Here is a 17,008-nt window from a genome sequence, read left to right on the forward strand (position 1 = left end):
TGTTGAGTGTGCTGGGCTCAGGTCACCTTGCTGCTTGAGAGTTGGCTGAGATGGGGTTTGAGGTCGTCTCCAATCACTGCATGAATGGCCACCAAACAGAACACACAGGCTTTCCTCACACTGCTCTCAGAGTTGTCGTAACCCTGGTCAACCAGATGAAGAAGATTAGAAAGCTAACCTTAATCTTCCTAAATGTTGCTGGATCTGCTGGATCAAAATAAATACATTTGGTTAAGTACGTGAGCTGTGTGTGTTACCTGTATGAGTCCTGGCACGATCTCAGGCAGCAAGCTGATAAGGCCCTCTCTGGGAATCCTCTCCACCACTTTGGTCTGCATCTTGATGGCAGCCAGGTTGATGGGATAATCAGCCGACTGGATGATGGGACACAACACCTTGATGCACTGGTCTGGACTGATGGACAGGGCCAACATGGCTGCCGTCTCCTCTGCTGCTCGTACCACCTACAGAAATGTTATGAGCTGAAAACAGATCTTTGGCACCACTTAAGTGATGAAAACAACTCATTACTGTAACTTATCAAATGTACCTCCTTGTGAGGGTCTTTGTGAGCCTCTAGGGCCTTCATTATGGTGAGCTCAGCATAGTTCTTAAACCTCCAGGGCTGCTTGCCTAGAATCTCCCTCAGCACCCGCAAAGCCAGTGTTCGGATCACATGCTGGGAGAAGTTAAAAAAAAATCATGAGGGGCAACAGCTTTTGCTTGGCTGATAAGCGTGTATAGTTCCAGACTTGCATGACTTGGCCTACCTCTCTGTCGCCCATTGTCTCGAGCAGGAGCAGCAGAATGGTCTTGAAATGCTCGTCCCACACCTGCAGGGTGTTCTCACGAATGAGCTTCAGCAGTTCGCACAGCGCTGCCTTTCTCTCCTCCACGCGCTCATTGTGGTTGGACAACTCCTTCAGCAGCTCGGCTACGAGCTCCGACTGGTCTAGGCTGCTATCTGCTCATATGTAACAAAAGAAAACAAATGATGACATAACGGTTATGACATGACATGGTTTGAGGTTTCACAGCGTGACTGGCTGTTTTCTGTCAGAGTGACTTGTGTACCATCAGTAAGATGCTCAGAATCGTCCAGGCTGGTGTCTTTGCGGCTGTGTTTGAAGGGAGAATCGGAGAAGTGCTCACGGGCGCCGCGGGGGCTGGAGGAGAGCAGCGGCGTGTTGAGAAGGGATGTCTTGTTGTCCAAAGCCATGCGTCCACCGTCCATAAACTCAGATCCCCTGCCATCGGTCCCGCTTCCACCCTGCACAACATAAAGTCGGTCTTCATTACTTTATAAATAAAATCAATACCAATATCTTCCAACAAATGACGTGCAGTTATATCACTTGAGTATGTAGTGGTTTGTAATGTAGGCTATTTATATGCAAATAATATGAGCATTAGCTGGAGACACTATATTGACACTATAACTGGTGCTCTTTTTTCTTCTTTGTTTATAACTGCACCAGGCTCCGACTAAAAGTCTGCCTGTAGTGCCCTGATGAGTCAAATGTGCTGTGATTGGCAGTCTGATGACATGTGGCCTGGTTGGATTTCACATCCACCTCATGGGGAAAATGTCAAGAGGTCACACCTTTGTACTAGAGTACACCATGTCCTTAAATGGTGTCTGGGATGCTGGATGGACAGCAATAAGACCTGGCATGACGTCTGAAGTCACACATTGGGGACTGGAAACACAGTCTTTATGGGCACCATCCGTAAATATTTAAAGAAAGATTCTTAATATAATAATATTAATACGAATATAATAAAAATAATATGACAAAATCCCATCAGAAGCTTGGTTCATGAACAACACACTATGATTCAGAGGCTGTGGAGGATTAGGATCACAGTCATCTGCCCCATAAACACGTCTCTCTTCCCGTACGATCGGGTAGTGGTGCTGAAGATCGGATGTCAGGGTACAGTACATGTTGATAGCTACATTTGAAAGAGTGAGTTCAGGCAAAGTATCAGTGGGTTGCAGTGCACACTGCCCTTTGTCCCACAACACTGAATAAATCACATCATGAAATATTATATTTGTGAAGAAAGGAAAGTCTTTTTACAAACTGCAGCTCTTTAGCTCCACAACCCTGTGTAGATGTTTTCTCATTCTTTCTAAGACATCTCATTTATTTAGTAACTGTCATACAACAAAAAAAAGCTCTTTTAAAGCAGATAATCATATTCCGCACATGGCCCTCTGCTGAATGTGAGGGTGCTCTGCCCACCTCTTCTCCTTCTCGCCGCTGGACGGGCTCGTTCATGTCCTCCTGGCTGCGGACGCTGAAGTTCTGGATTGCCTCAGTGACACCTTTCAGTGAGCTGTAGATGTCCTCTGAGTTCATGTTCTCCGTGTCATAGTCAAAAGCACTGCATAAAACAAGGAGCATAATGATTATTACAGGTATGATTTAAAACTGTTCATATTCTGTCCTGTGTTCATACTAAATTGCTCAATTTCTTATGTGTTCTGATACGTTGCTGCCTTAACAGGACATGTTTGTGTGCTGTACCTTGGTGAGGGTGTGTTCTGAGAGGGGTTGGTTGGGGAAGTGACTGGGCTGGACCAGCTGGCTGGAGATCGGGGGGTGTGGCGTGTCAGAGGGCTGCCCATGGTTGCCTGAGGACGTTGACACAAAGAAGTGAACGTTATTGCAGTCTAATGAATGAATGAACAGTCTAATGACCACCTGCCGTATAAAACAGCCCTTTCCTCGCACGTGAACAGTAAAGTGTGTATGTTTTACCTGTGCAGTGTTGCCTGTGTTCTTCAGGTGGTTTTGAAGCAGCTTGGTGGCGCCGTCCTGGAACGTTTTGGGCAGAGCTGCCAGGAGCATGGTGAACTCCGGAGTGTTAAGTTGGAACAGAGAGATCAGCACTGACTGGGCTGCCTGCGTGAATCAAAATACACATTTATTTATTTAAAACACATTTTTAAAAAACACCAAAAAAAGAACAGAAATGCTTGAAACAAGAATAAAACTGTGGTAACGTCTCGCGTGGGTTTGTCAGTACCTTCCTGACGTCAGAGCTCTTGGGTTCCGTCGTCCAGGTGATGATGCGGGACACAGCTAGCCGAGTTTCACTTGAATTCACAAAGTCTGGGGCCTCCATTTGTAATGTCAGCGTCTCAATGTACTTTAAAATGGCCACTTTCACCTGCAATGCAAACACACACATTTATGCAAATGATGAGATGCCCTTCCTAATAACACATGGTCTGTACGGCCAATATTCACCTGTAAACATATAGAAAGTATTTATACACACACACAGTAATGACAAAACGACAGCACAACAGGTGATCACCAATGTTCACGGTCAACATGTACGACCACACAAGATTGTACATGTCTTACAGATCTGGCAACAAAACAAAAAAACAACCAACCAAGCAAAAAAAAAAATGCTTCAATCAAGTGTAAGCATTCAGTGCAGGCCTTTGAAATACCACATCAACTGACTTCTGTCCTGATCTTCCTCTATTCTTCCAACCTTCTCCGCTTCTCTACATATGCAACTCAAGGACCAGAACTTCTTCCAAATCACTTAGCAGCATCGTGCGCCCCATGTAATTGCTCCCCCCGGAGCGCACTGACCTGGGAGGACTGGCTCCAGGCTGCGGCCTGCTCGTCTAGAGAGCAGGCATGGCGCCGCGCTCTGGGGGGGAACAATTTTACCCCGGCCCCTCCCCTGCCTCTCCCACGCCCGCAACACGAGCTCCGAGCAGGCTTCAGAAAGAGAGAGGAGAAGCACCGCGTCAATCAACGAAGGGAGACAGAAAGACGAGGACAAGGGAGGGCAGGGGGAGGCGAGAGAGGAGAAGGAAGTGAGGCGAGGACCTAGAGTGTAAGTGAAGGGAAATACTGAAGGATGCTTGGGCAAATGTTCATTTGCCCATCCTTTTATTATTGTTATTATTATTATTATTATTATTGCCCAAGCCTAGCTGGGAGGGAACAAGGGGTGAAGCAGAAGTGAGGAATGCAGTGACTGGTTAGGGTGGTGGGCCATGTCGGCAGAACAGAGACAGGGAGAAGGAGAGTATGACAGGATGGAAAAGGAGTTAGAGGAGGAGGAACCTGAAGGGAGCGTCCACACTGAAGCAGAGCAAAAAGCCAGTGGGGTGACTGGATCAGTCACTGCCCAATCACGGCCCAGGACTCAGGGGTCGACGGGGGCTTTGTGAAGCACAGCCAGCACAGGCAGGCATGAGGTCATACCAGTACGGCAGTTACCATGGTAACGGCATCACTGAATTTTCAGCCTCGCGTCCAACGCACGACGGCATTTAGTCATTCCTTCACAAACACGCCGCTCGCTCACATACCGACCCATGCTGAATGATTTTGTATTTGTCATTTACCTTGAGGTTGGGCGTCTGAGTCTGGTCCACAGTGAACCTCATGAGAATGGTAAATTGAAGGTCATTGGGGAAAGACTCTCTGCAAGCAAAAGCAGAAATACACCTTCACACAGCAGCACATGGACACGTATGTAAGAGGATAGGATAGAATTTAAATTCTTTGATCAGAGTATATACACATGTTGTCAGTCTGTCTCCCCGAGTGTGGCACCCACCGTGTGACATCCAGAGCCCTCTGGACTTTGGCCTGTACCGATCCCAGCAGGTCAGCTCCCATTTTCTTTAGCAGTTGTGTGAGCAGGACAAACAACCAGTCTTGCAGGTCATCCTTATGGACTTGAATGAAATCTACCAGTGTCTCCAGGAACATACTGAACACCTGAACACACACACACACACACACACACACACACACACACACACACACACACATTTCAGGTCACACACAGCAACTCAAGCCATGAAAGTGTTGACATGTGTCATGCACACACACAGACTCAGGTACTTCTGATGTGATTAGTTCCCATTGGAAGGTTAGTGGTCATTCAGTGGTCCCAACTTCATTCCCAACCACCAATAAACACTGTATCAGCATAGTATTAACATTACAACACAACCACAGTGACACAAGACACATGCCACAAACATGAACCAGGTTGTGTGGGGACCACCTCTACATGCCAGTGGGTGATTTCAGTGCTGTAGTGTGATTACAGGCAACATTGTGAAGGTAGGTTAGTGACTGTTATGCTGTTTATGTTGTAACTGATTATTCAATCAATTTAAATGAAGCAAATGTTCATCCAAACACAAAACTTACTCTCTATAAATAGTTCCACATTGTGGTGGCATGGGGGAAACAGAGAGACATTTGTTAGCATACCAACAAACAACAGTCTTTGTTTGAGAATACACTCACAGTCTTAACTTTCAGCATCGCATTTGCAAAAAACATACATGTATTGCAGCAGAGAGAGGATGACAGTGTGAAACCTCCGTGGAGATTGTGTAAATAAAGTTTCGGAAAAAGAAAGCGGAGGAAGTGGGAATGGTGTGGAACAGATGGAAACAGGAGAGATCCATGGTGAGATGCAGTACCTTGAAGGAGGCTGAGCTTATACCGGATTCTGCCGTGCCGTACAATCGTCCAGAGTCTCGCTGAAATTCATCAAATCGTCAAATCGTCAAACGAGGGGAAGGGGGAGAAACTCACACCGTACAACGTGTGAGGTCACGCGCACTCAATGAACGCGGAGTTGTAACATTAGTGGAAACGAAACGCAGCTAGTTAGTGAGAGAGGACAGCCGGCAGCCCAGGTATCTGTTGGTGTGCGGTGGCGTGCATGTGTACCCAGTGTTGACTCAGACTGGAAGGAGGGAGGGAAAGAAGAGGGAGTGGATGCAGGCAACACAGCCAGCGGATCGGCTCCTGAACGGCGACCAAGCAGTGGACAGGACGGTGGAGAGTGAGGTCACACGCAAACTCAGTGGTGGCATGCCGTTAAAAACTGCCCGCCGCACGCTCTGCATGCCTGTGGTCATGTTGAACGTGTATGTGTTTTTGTACAATGGATGTTGGCCTGTTTACCCCGTCTTTATTTAGACAATACAGTGCGGGACCATACAATGTTGTGACTGTTGACGTGTGCGTGCGTTTATCTGTCAACAAATAGATGCACCATTTAACTTGTCTTGGCAGAATCCGGTAAAGTGAATGAGGGTGGGATAAAAAAAAAATCTGGATCAAAAGATAAAATCAAACTTGGTGGATGGTGAGTCTGCTGTGATGTAAGCGCTTGCGCTGCATGCTTTCATACCTTGCTGTGAGGGTCTGCAAACATCCTGGTGAAGATTTCACACAGCCTCTTCAACTCCACACGGCTGCAGATCAAAAACAGAAGCTGTCAGATTGAAAAGTAAAAACTCTTTCACGCGCGTTTGCCTGCGCCGCGGCCCACCTGAGGGTGCGCTGGTTCTTCAGCAGTGCCTGGAGGCCCAGCAGCCCCTCCTTCCTCTCGGACCAGTTCGCGCTGGCACATCGGTTCAGCACCTGCAATAACCCAAAGACAAACACACAAATGTCTATTCAGTCAATTGAGGCTCCTATGAAGGTTAAAAAATTATAAACTTGATTTGGACTGTGTGATAATAGACAAAATGGAAAACAACATCAACCTCTGCCACATCTTCTGTCTGTCTCATGTAGGTGGGGATGGCTCCTCCGTTCCTGGAGCTGTAGGACCTTTCTGAGCAGGCGCTGGATGCATCACTGTTAGCATCGTCGTCGGAGTACATGCTGTAGTTCTCATACCGCCGCCGTGCTGGCTTCTTCTGCAGGTAAAGCAAACAGAGAATGAAATTAAACTGAAACAAAAAGTTCTTAAAAGGCATAGGAAATGAAGGAAACCTGCACAGACAACACGCGGGTAAGAGGCAAGAGAAGGAGCTGACCTTGGACCGCATGTCTCCCAACAGCTGACAGCATTAACAGAGGCAGAACTGAGGGTTAGTTAACGTACAGGCAGACTCTGTGAGGCATGAGCTGCATGTGACAACTAAACTGGACTAGCACAGAGTGAGGTGTGGTGCTACTGTATAAGAGTGTGTGTATGTTCATACCAGTGCATCTGCAAGAGCCTCCTCCACGTCTGAGCCTGTGTTAAGGACTCTCATTGCACTGACTGATGATGAGAGGCGGCTGGACTGATTCATTCCAATACCTGACAAGGAGACAGAAAAGAAGGTGGAAAGAAAAACAAAAAAACATGTTAAGTCTTAAACGGTTAAACGTTTAATCAAGTTTGCTCTTCCACTCATGAAGGTGTGTCTCAACTGATAACAGATGATTCACCATCCATGTATCTCTCTCTTCACCACACTTGCTGAGATCTACTTAACACACATAATACATGCAAGCACCACTTTCCATGAATCAGTTCTTTAAGATGATGGGATGACATGTTAGGCGACATTACAGGTGCCACTAGGGGGAATAAAGTATGATTCCCATTAAACAAAGGATGTCTTGTTGTCCCCAGAGCAAAAGGGCTGAGCTAAATAAAGAAAACAAATATGCACAGGTTAAACTGGCGGAAGCATGCAATTCCACTGGAAGTTTCAACATCTTGGCGCAGAATGTTAAACTAAAAAAAAAAAACAACAACGGAGGCTGATGGACAAGAAAAAGGCTGACAAAATACAGGAAAGATGCATAGCACTGAAAAGAAAACAGGATTAAAAACAGCAAATAAACATGAAGGCGAAGTGGGTGGGTGAGGTACGGACGAATAGATGTACTCAGCCTTCACCTGCAGCCCCAAAAGCATCAGGTGTGTGGAGAGCTCCGGTGGAGCGAGAGTAACTCCGTGTCGCTGCAACCAAGATTAAAACACACACACACAGAGTTTAACACTCACACAGACGCACACGCAACAGACACGCACAACCCTTGAACTGGTCGAACAGGGCACGAGAATGGAAAGAAAAGCTGTGCAAACGCATGCAACTAAGATTTTTTCCTTTTGTAATCAGCCGAGATTTTAAAGTCAGATACTAAATAAGGATAAAAGCCGGCGTTTCGGTTGTGTAGCAAAAGTCTTATATAAGCAAGATTCCTCCTTAATGTCGGCGTCATCCTCGGCATCTGATAATCTGTCCACTATTGCTGCTACTCACCCAGGGGTGTGAAGGAGCGTACGGGGCTGGTGTCCCGGCTGCTCTCCCTGCTGGCCTCTCTGCTGCAGCCCTGACTCATACTGGGTCGAGGGATGCGACTGCCCCGAGCTAACGCCACCCAGGTTATAACGCCACGCCGCAACGGAGGGGAAAGAAGAGGGGACAGAAAGCAGTGGAGAAAAGAAACGTGGTAATAAGAAGACAGAGGACCAAAAGGGAAGGGACACAGACAACAAACGGACAGAGAGGGGGAAGGGTTCATGGATAAGACAGCAGAGGTAAGAGTGACAACGTGACAACACACGCAGGTCTACTGGCCCTGAAGGCGCACATCAGCTGAGACAACATTTTGGTAAACTGATTACTATTTAAAAACATCATATAAAGTCAATTAACACATATTTTTCATTGGATTAGTAAAGATTTTAGCTTAAATCTAAATATTGATGATGATGATTTAAGTTTTTTCTTTGATCAACTAATTCACCAAATTAAATACCAAATTGTCGAAAACTGACTGCTGCAGGTAGATTTTACATCAATAAACATGCTGCTCTAAATGAGATGCACCTGATAGAGACCCAGGACTATTAGACCCACATACAATAATAACTCACAATTAGACACACGCACAAAAAAAAGTGATGCAAGATCAGCAGTTGAAGGTTGGGCGAAGGGATGATCGGCGGTTTAATTTCTCAGCATCACAATCAGCTTCACTCTTGATTGCTCGGTTTCTCAGCACTTATAAGCCAATCAGAGTTAATCACAACCTACCAATGAGTGACAAAGCCCTGATCTTGGCTTGCTCACCATCCACTAACACAAGCTGCCAAACAGGTCCTAATGCACAGACTGATCACGAGCACCCAAAATCAGAACAACATGCCATTAAGTCAAAGAGATTAGAATGATGAGCTCTAAGAGGTGGAGGCAGTGAGCTACAGCTTGATGGACACTTTGTGGTGATGGATGTCGATCCGTAAGGGGAGAGATGGGGAAGGAGAGGGAAGAAGACTAGATGAACAGGGTGATCTGGTTGAGGTCACAGCCTTACCTCCTCTGCTTGCTCCGTTGTATATGGAACTAATGCTGGATGGAGCTGGAGAACAGATGAAGAAAAGAGGGGAGGACAGAGAGGTATAAAGCAGGAAAACATCAGGAGGGAGTAGAAGGAAATAAAACTTAGGGTGAGTTTAAAGTAGTTTTGTCTGCTGCCTGTAAGTAAGACGTGTGAGTGACATCAAATTAATTCAAAGGTTTGGGCTCATTTTTACCTGTGGCCTAAGGTCACGTTCATGAGAGGGAGTACCTGTTCACTCACCTACAGACAGACGGGTGGGGGAGGAGTCTCTGGAGCAGCCCTGGCTGCGAGGGATGCGACTGCGCCTCTGCCCATCCCCGGCAGACCCAGCCAGGACCCGCTGGGCACCCGAGCTCATGGTGCTCAAGGCCGTACTCGTCAGCACGCGACCCGGAGAGCCACTTCTGCTGCCGGCTTTAGAGGGAGACAGATAAAGAAGACAAAGTCTGGACCTTCCTCTAGTGGCAAAGAAAATAATACTAAGTTACAGCGAGCTTTAAATCTCCATCTAATATGAGCAACACATTCTCTATAAATACAACTGATAAGGAAACTACTTCTATTATAAGACTTTTCTTCACTTTGTAGCACTAGTCTGAAAAACATTTTGGGCAAATGGCGCAACACAGCATGAATGTTAAGGTAAAGAGGATTCTTGGGGCTAGAGGAGTTGAAAACCTCATTAATATTAGTAAAATATTAAAGAGTACAACAACTCCATCCATAAAAAATATTCATATAAACAAACAAACATGAGAAAAGAGTATAGGGTTGTATCAGCAACTTATTTGGTAACAAAGGTCTCAAGTTCTCCTCCCCATGACATCCTGCCTTGCAGCCCAGGGTACCCTTTCTACACCCTTTCTGACCCTCATAGTATCAGGTAGTACGTGTGTGAACAGCATTTTGGAAAACAAGCTGCAGAGCTCAACACAGAAGCTGGACCTTACCTAGGTGAACACTGAGAAAGCACACAGACCAGACTCACTAGCTCTGTTTTTCTCACTAACACACAAAATCCACACAAACTCACACACACTTGTCTACATACTATTACCTAGTGACACAGAGTTAATAAACCAGTGGAAATGACAGGAAAACAGCCAACAAGAGTGTTCTAGTACTGGTTCAGCTACTGCAGAAGCTAAAATACTAAACTACAAAACTATTTCACATTCTTATTAGCTCTTCATTGTCATCTTTCCCAGTCACAGCCTGTTGACCCTTCTACCTTGATGACAACTGGTAGGAGATTTGGCATTTTGCTTCTGATCAGGATGACATTCTATCTCGACTCTGTTTTATAAGAGCTGGTGCTTCTGGCCATCAACAGTCTACTTTTAGAGTTCCTCTCTTCTAGGAAGACATATTGTGCCGCTGTATTCAGGATTAGAAGTGTGCATGAGGCTCCCAAAGCAGTGCGTTAGTGTAATTATAGAACAGCCATGCTCACGATCTGTGCCTACAAGTACCAGCATGCCTCAGCCAGAGTAGGAAAAACCTTTAGTGACCTTTCTGGGTACGTGTCCAAAAAAGGGACAGTGAGGGGGCGACAGAAGAGAGGCAGTGAAAATAAACAGAGCGGGTAAAAAGAAAGAGGGTTGTAATCTTACCACCGACAGGGGTAGCAGACTGAGATCCTGAGCCATAAAGCCCATTGGTTGGGAGGAGGGGAAAAGCACAGGTGAGGGGGAAGGAACAGCAGATTAAACCAGATGAATTATGGGTATTAGCGCAAAAAAGCGTCATGGAGGTTAAAACACAGAAGCATGGGAGCGCATCTTGGTGTTCCATACCAAACTGAAGGCAAAAGCCGAAGCACTTTAATTAAAGAAATTAAATCTAATAAAAGGAGAAAACAATTAGTGAGGATGTCTTGCCTGGATAAACACACACACACACACACACATATACACAAAACCAGCTGCAGATGGTAGCCTGGTAGAAGCAGTGCACGTTGGGACAACTGGCATGTATATGAAGCAAAGCCTGTTCACAATGAGGAAAAGAAACCCTAAATAAAACAAAAACACCACAGTCACTCTCCTACTCCCGCACACACACATGAATATAAATACTTAAAACCCTCTGTATAGATGCCTTGATCTGTTTTAATTTGCTGTCTGGAGATTTGTACTTGCTTCATGTTTAGATCTGATGTGTAAAAATGTGTTGTTCCTTTAAATTCCCTTGCGTTTTTAATCTGGCCTCCTAGACAGCCACAAGCAGAACATTAGTATTTTTTTTTGAGAAACAGGTACAATCATACCTGCTTTGTATAGCAAATAGTGTACCTTCTTACACATGTGGGTATATTAAATGAACGTGTGACAGCCAGAGCCTGGCTGGAGCACCGGAAATCCACTGTGCACCACACCATCCTCAGTGATGAGACTCAGCATGCACAGAAAAGGAAAAACACTCACTCACACCTAGTTATACAAAACACCTGAATGAGAGCAATAGCAGGTGGGCCACCATTCCCACTGTGATACACAGAAAGACACACTCCGACACACAAACAGAATACCTGGTGTGCAATCGGATTCGTCGGAACCTGAAGGCACAAAGACATTTACATGGAGCTTATCGTCCCCGTGAAGGCAACATATAAAAAAACCCTCCAGCAACAGCAACACTCACTCCAAGGCGTACTCTGTTGCTGTGTATGTGAAGGTGTAAGTGGCAGATACCCTCTACTAATGCACTGAAGGTGATGTGGCGTGAAGGGGTACATACGTTGCGACTGGGAGACCATCTTGGTGCGGCTGCGTCCTCGCGAGTCCACCTGGCTGGACATGCTGCTGGCGGTGGACAGGGGCTGCTTGGCGCGTACACGTCCTGCATGCATGTGGAGGAGGGAGAGGTTAGGACAAGGCAACGCCACACAGGGTCCCCTCAGGTGACAGCCACTGTTTGAAGGCGAACGTAGCCCAGAATCTAGAAAGCGCTACAGCTGATACAAAGCCACTAACACAGGAAGCTGCTGCATGGCTGGCCTGGGCAAGAATCAACCCCACATAAATACAGGGGAGAAGGATGTTTACTGATTATAAAATAACCAGCTATTCATCCCAGTGTTTGAAATATTTGATGTCCTTAGCTGCTTTTGAGGGTTAATGGCAGCCCAAGGTGCAACAAGTCCTTCGAAAAATGTTCTCTTTTCTTTATTTGGCTAAAAGTAATAAAAAATGCCAATTACATTTTTGTTGCTTGTGCAATCAAATTATTTCAACTCTACTAACACCAGTTATTCAAGCCTACAGCATGCAATGCACCATTCAGTTCACTCAATCGCAATTTCTATTTTCTATTAAGCCGTTCCTCTGTCCAAACACTAAAGTGAACTTCTGATTAAAAACAGTCAGCGATTTGCGAGCCTAAGTTTTATTTAGATTTAAAAACCACGGATGTTAAATAAATAGTTCCAACTAGAACGCCCCTAAAAAGAGGACAAACACAGCCACCTAACCACAATCTTACCATTGTCTGACCTGGTCCCTACAGACAGACAAAAAAGGAGCATGTAAATAATACAGTTAACTAACGTGTTTATGATACACATCCTACACAAACTAGTAATTCCTCAATATCACAATATAATGCGGTTGTAAACGGTTAGACTCTTTTTGTATTAATATCAGAAAAAACAATTGCAAAGCAGATAATCTTAGGGAGTTTGATGGTGGGATGAGCTGAACAATGATAAAAAATGTTTTTATGATAACACTGACAGAAGGGGGCGCTGTGGTCTCACAATGCAACAAAGGATGTTTACATCAACTGATGTGGATGTGGGGAAAGGGATCAGTAGACAAAAACATGGAGGAGGTAGTCGCTGGTAGCAGAGTGAAGATGATCTTACCATCCGTTTTATCAGAGGCATCATCTTTAGCAGAGAGAGACAAACAAAAGTGGGAGAAAGAAAAGACGGAGAGAGAAACAAAAGCAAAGAATTGATAGAAAAGATTATTAACAGTAAGAGATACAAAAGCAAAACGGGAAAGGGGAAATGAAAGTTGAACGGAAAGAGTCAGCAACAAGGATACCCAAAAATAATGAAACAGAACATAGAGCGTAAGACGAAGAACAGAAAGAAGAGAAACAAGAGAAGGAAGAGTTTGTATTAATACCAGAACACCAGTTTTAAGTAAGAACCATGCAGAGGTGGTGATCAACATGAAAAGACAAGATCTACAGAACATGCCCACAGAGAATATCCATACCAAAACATACACAGAACACATCAACAAGCAGCAGGCAGGCAGAAGAGGGAGGGAGGCAGTCTAGTGGATGTGTGTGAAGGTACTGTAGAAGCCATCTTTGGACTATTTTGTGATTATGTGGCTTTCTGCTTTCGAGAAACCACCACAGCGCCACCTCTAATCGTAATCATCGTAAAGGACTCAGCTGACATCTTGCTGATCACATGCTGACTGGAGTCTGCGCTTTTTTTGATTAGTCCAACTTGACTGACAGGGCCCTTACCCAGTGAGGAATAGGAGCCGGGGGGCAGTCGGCCCGCTCCCCCGGCCTGTCCAGTGTGCCGATGCTTAGCAACTGCTGCTGCGTTTACATCCACGTCACTACGGGAGCGCTGCAGGGAAGCCGATGTCACCCCACCCTTTGAACCCGCAGGGACTGATAGAACAGGAGGAGTGTGTTGGAGAAGGGATGGGAGGTGATGAAAGGATATATACACAACACAACACATGCAGGCACCACACAAAACATACACAATATTGAAACTGAAACAAGAAAACAAAAGAAAAAAAACACACTTTTGTGTGCACGTGTAAAAACAAAACTGGGTGTGACTGTACAGGAGTGGACATAGGCATAACGTAAAACATGAACGTGATGGTAGATTTGAGTCAGAGCTGAGATAAAGCTGCTGTTTGTCACAGAAGTGAATCAGCAGGATATTTGTGTGTTCCAGAAAACTTGCATCTGTATTTGCTAGTGTGTGTGTGTCTGTGCGCGCGCGTGTGTGTGTTCTTGACTCACCTCGCCCTGGAGTTGCTGACCATTTAGAAGACAGAGGCCGACTGACAGAGAAGTGACAAAAGCAGGTCAGTACACAAAAGAACACAAATACACACTCATGTAAAATGTCAAAAACGTTGAAGGAACGTGAACGTATGAAGCTGTATGTTAGGTTTGATTATACATCTACAAGCAAAGGAAACCATGAGAGATGAGTGATGAGCAGTGGTTACTTGAGGCTCTCCTGAGAGGATGAGGAGGAGCGGTCACTCTGGGGAAGTGAGGCCACGCTGCCAGAGCTCCCTAGGTAAGACTGAAGCGTCCTCTGGTACGACGACTCCAACGAGTTGTAGAGAGCATCAGCTTCTCCTGGAAAATGGTTCCTAAGACCCCAGTAGGCCCTGGAAGAAACAGGGAAGAACAAAGTGAAACAGAAGTTAAAGGAAGGGAAAAGAAAAAAGGAATTAATGTGATAGACTAGAAAAGGTGCATTGAAGAGGTTCACATAATGTAATTTTAGGAAATGCCTGTAAGGGTGTATGTGTCTCTTACTTGCGAGCCTCAACTCTTGCCTCTGAGTCGGCATCTCTAATTCCCTTCTTGATGCTTTCAACTAAAACTGCAGTGTGCCTGCAAAAACGGTGTAAAAGGGGTAAACAGAGGTCAGAAACAGACTTTATTCTTCCAAACCATACAAATCTAAATCCTGCATTCATGAAACAGCACTCAGGGAAATTAAGCTTCACCTCTCTAAAGAGTGGGTTTGCCATTCTTGTAGCAGAAGATCCAAGAAATCATAGCAGCGCCTGGAGAGAACAGTTCCATTAGTCTCATGAGCACAAAAACATTGTATGCACATTAGCACATTGGTTAGCTTAGCATTGTGTTGCGGTAAAGCTCACCTTCGAACGGCAACAGACTTTGAGGTGCAGTTACTGGTTATCAGGGGGATGAGCCTGGGAACATGGGTGTGCTGTAAAAAAAGGACAGAAAGGAGAGTAAATAAAAATCACAACACTGGCCATGATGACCAAGAACCTAAACAGGTCTGTTTGCAGAACTCACCCGTATGATGATGCGGATAGCTGACACACCAGAGGTGGCCATGACTTTGGCACAGTTGGGGATGAGGTTGAACAGAACGGGAACAATGGCTTCTGCCCCATGGTCAAATTTATTCCCCAACACGGATGAGAGGTGGCTACAGGTGTAAACAGACAACAGCACACAGGATGTATGACACAAAGCCTCTACGTGACATCTGTGCAATATGATACGTTCTTGGATCCTTTCTGAAGTTCACGCTCCACTGATGGAACTCACGCCACAGTGATGCAGGCCTCTCGGACCACTTGTGAGCGGAGGTCTTTAGCAGACAGCTTGAAGGCTCCGTCCAGAAGCCTTAAATGCTGGTAGAAACAATCGTAGTTTGGTGCGCCTGCCACCAACAGTGAGCGGATCTTTTTCAGCTGTAAACATAAAAAGCACAATAATTTACTAGGGAAATTCAAAAAGTACTAATTTATGCCTTTAGATGAGCTGAGGGGAAAAAAACAAACTACTGACAGCGTTCGCTCTCTGGTCCCAGTCGTGCTTATCATCAGAGCAGATCTCACGGATCTTATTTAGGTTGTCCTCAAGGTCCTTGGTTGAATAGATCTGAAGATAGAGAGAGAGAATGAAAATGGAAAGCAGAGCAATATGTAAGTCTAAACATAGCTGTGTGCATAGCTGTATGTATGTATTATGCTTTGCCTGTGTAGTGTACCTGGACAGTCGGGACGTCTGTGAAGGCTTTAATGAAATCCTCTTCATCAACTGCCCCCGCACTTTCCTTAGACACTGGAAAATCAGAGCAAAGTCAACATATATGCATAGGTTCTTCTAAAGAATGTTGAGCACAAAGTCACATGTCATTTATATATTATTTATAATGTCATTTTTCATTATTTTAATTGGTAACCTTATAAAACCAAAAGATTGTTAGGATGTATGGTGCTGTTATCTTGACACTTGACCAGATTTAGACTTTCATCATGAGTTAATGTAATACATTTTTTTTACATTATTTGTCTGGATGTTACTGTTGCATGTGTGTGTGGGTGTACTGTGAATTCCTCAAAGACAAAGCCAGAAAAAAGCCACAAAATGACAAGAGGAAACACTACAGCTGGTGCACCTTAGAGGCAAAAAGTGACCTGTTACAAAAGGTAAAGTCAGGTCTCTACCTACAAATATCCAGTATGTGGATAACAATCTGGGATAAACATTCAACTCCATGTAAATATATAATTTAAACAAAGCTTTGAAGCAAAAGATTTGCTCTAGGGATTTTGTACAATTGAAGTTTTTTAGGTTTCTTTAACGGATGTTTTTATCCCTGCTTCCCAGTGCTGTTTTGATTTGCATGCTGAAACGCTGCTGGCTGGTCCACAGCATAGCTGGCTCACACTGCAATTGGATTGAGTTTTTTTTTAATCTGCAGCTTTCCATTTTGAAATTGCATTCTGTTAGACGTGCATCAATTTGAAGACGTACATATACTTACACACGCAGACTATGTGTGTGCATGATTGACATTGCTGACCAATACCCCAAGCACGAATTAACTGCATGTGAACACAGCTCCCAACAAAGAATGATGGCAGAAATCAATACACGCAGGGGAAGAGAGGAGGCAAACATAATAAAATAACACCACACACAACCATTTACAGTAGGCAGAAGGTGTGGCAAAGAAAAGGCCTTCGCAGCTAGAAGGGCCACATGAATTGTGACAAAGGCAGATTCTCTGAAGTCTGGAGATGAGCACAGATATGATATAGCCATCAGAGCATCAGATTTCTCAGGCAACACAGTGGGAGAGTGCCACTGTG

At 45.0% G+C, this 17,008-nt stretch overlaps 1 protein-coding gene across 46 annotated transcripts in view; it reads right to left on the reverse strand.

Annotated features, from left to right (window-relative positions):
* Positions 1-17,008, reverse strand: part of clasp2 (cytoplasmic linker associated protein 2) — a 36,055-nt gene that overhangs the window by 1,636 nt on the left and 17,411 nt on the right. For 4 of the 46 annotated variants that reach the window (XM_029166361.3, XM_055512680.1, XM_055512679.1 and 1 more), the window contains 36 exons: positions 15,901-15,974; positions 15,699-15,791; positions 15,456-15,601; positions 15,198-15,333; positions 15,035-15,105; positions 14,879-14,938; positions 14,685-14,762; positions 14,366-14,533; positions 14,154-14,194; positions 13,635-13,787; positions 13,012-13,035; positions 12,630-12,647; positions 11,886-11,987; positions 11,677-11,703; positions 10,760-10,786; positions 9,387-9,560; positions 9,120-9,164; positions 8,063-8,170; positions 7,696-7,758; positions 7,007-7,107; positions 6,839-6,862; positions 6,563-6,718; positions 6,346-6,437; positions 6,205-6,268; positions 5,208-5,210; positions 4,603-4,766; positions 4,388-4,466; positions 3,037-3,180; positions 2,769-2,912; positions 2,535-2,641; positions 2,250-2,391; positions 1,075-1,270; positions 771-964; positions 551-679; positions 258-464; positions 27-143 (listed from right to left, as the gene is read on the reverse strand). In XM_029166361.3, coding sequence (XP_029022194.1) covers positions 27-143; positions 258-464; positions 551-679; positions 771-964; positions 1,075-1,270; positions 2,250-2,391; positions 2,535-2,641; positions 2,769-2,912; positions 3,037-3,180; positions 4,388-4,466; positions 4,603-4,766; positions 5,208-5,210; positions 6,205-6,268; positions 6,346-6,437; positions 6,563-6,718; positions 6,839-6,862; positions 7,007-7,107; positions 7,696-7,758; positions 8,063-8,170; positions 9,120-9,164; positions 9,387-9,560; positions 10,760-10,786; positions 11,677-11,703; positions 11,886-11,987; positions 12,630-12,647; positions 13,012-13,035; positions 13,635-13,787; positions 14,154-14,194; positions 14,366-14,533; positions 14,685-14,762; positions 14,879-14,938; positions 15,035-15,105; positions 15,198-15,333; positions 15,456-15,601; positions 15,699-15,791; positions 15,901-15,974 — 3,671 coding nt within the window. Of the gene's footprint in view, positions 1-26; positions 144-257; positions 465-550; positions 680-770; positions 965-1,074; positions 1,271-2,249; positions 2,392-2,534; positions 2,642-2,768; positions 2,913-3,036; positions 3,181-4,387; positions 4,467-4,602; positions 4,767-5,207; positions 5,211-5,485; positions 5,546-6,204; positions 6,269-6,345; positions 6,438-6,562; positions 6,719-6,838; positions 6,863-7,006; positions 7,108-7,695; positions 7,759-8,062; positions 8,171-9,119; positions 9,165-9,386; positions 9,561-10,759; positions 10,787-11,676; positions 11,704-11,885; positions 11,988-12,629; positions 12,648-13,011; positions 13,036-13,634; positions 13,788-14,153; positions 14,195-14,365; positions 14,534-14,684; positions 14,763-14,878; positions 14,939-15,034; positions 15,106-15,197; positions 15,334-15,455; positions 15,602-15,698; positions 15,792-15,900; positions 15,975-17,008 lie in introns of all 46 variants that reach the window. The other 42 variants (XM_029166384.3, XM_055512681.1, XM_029166382.3 and 39 more) reach the window with 39 other exon arrangements.

This window comes from Betta splendens, chromosome 11 (assembly GCF_900634795.4).
Source record: "Betta splendens chromosome 11, fBetSpl5.4, whole genome shotgun sequence".
Taxonomy (NCBI): Eukaryota; Metazoa; Chordata; class Actinopteri; order Anabantiformes; family Osphronemidae; genus Betta; species Betta splendens.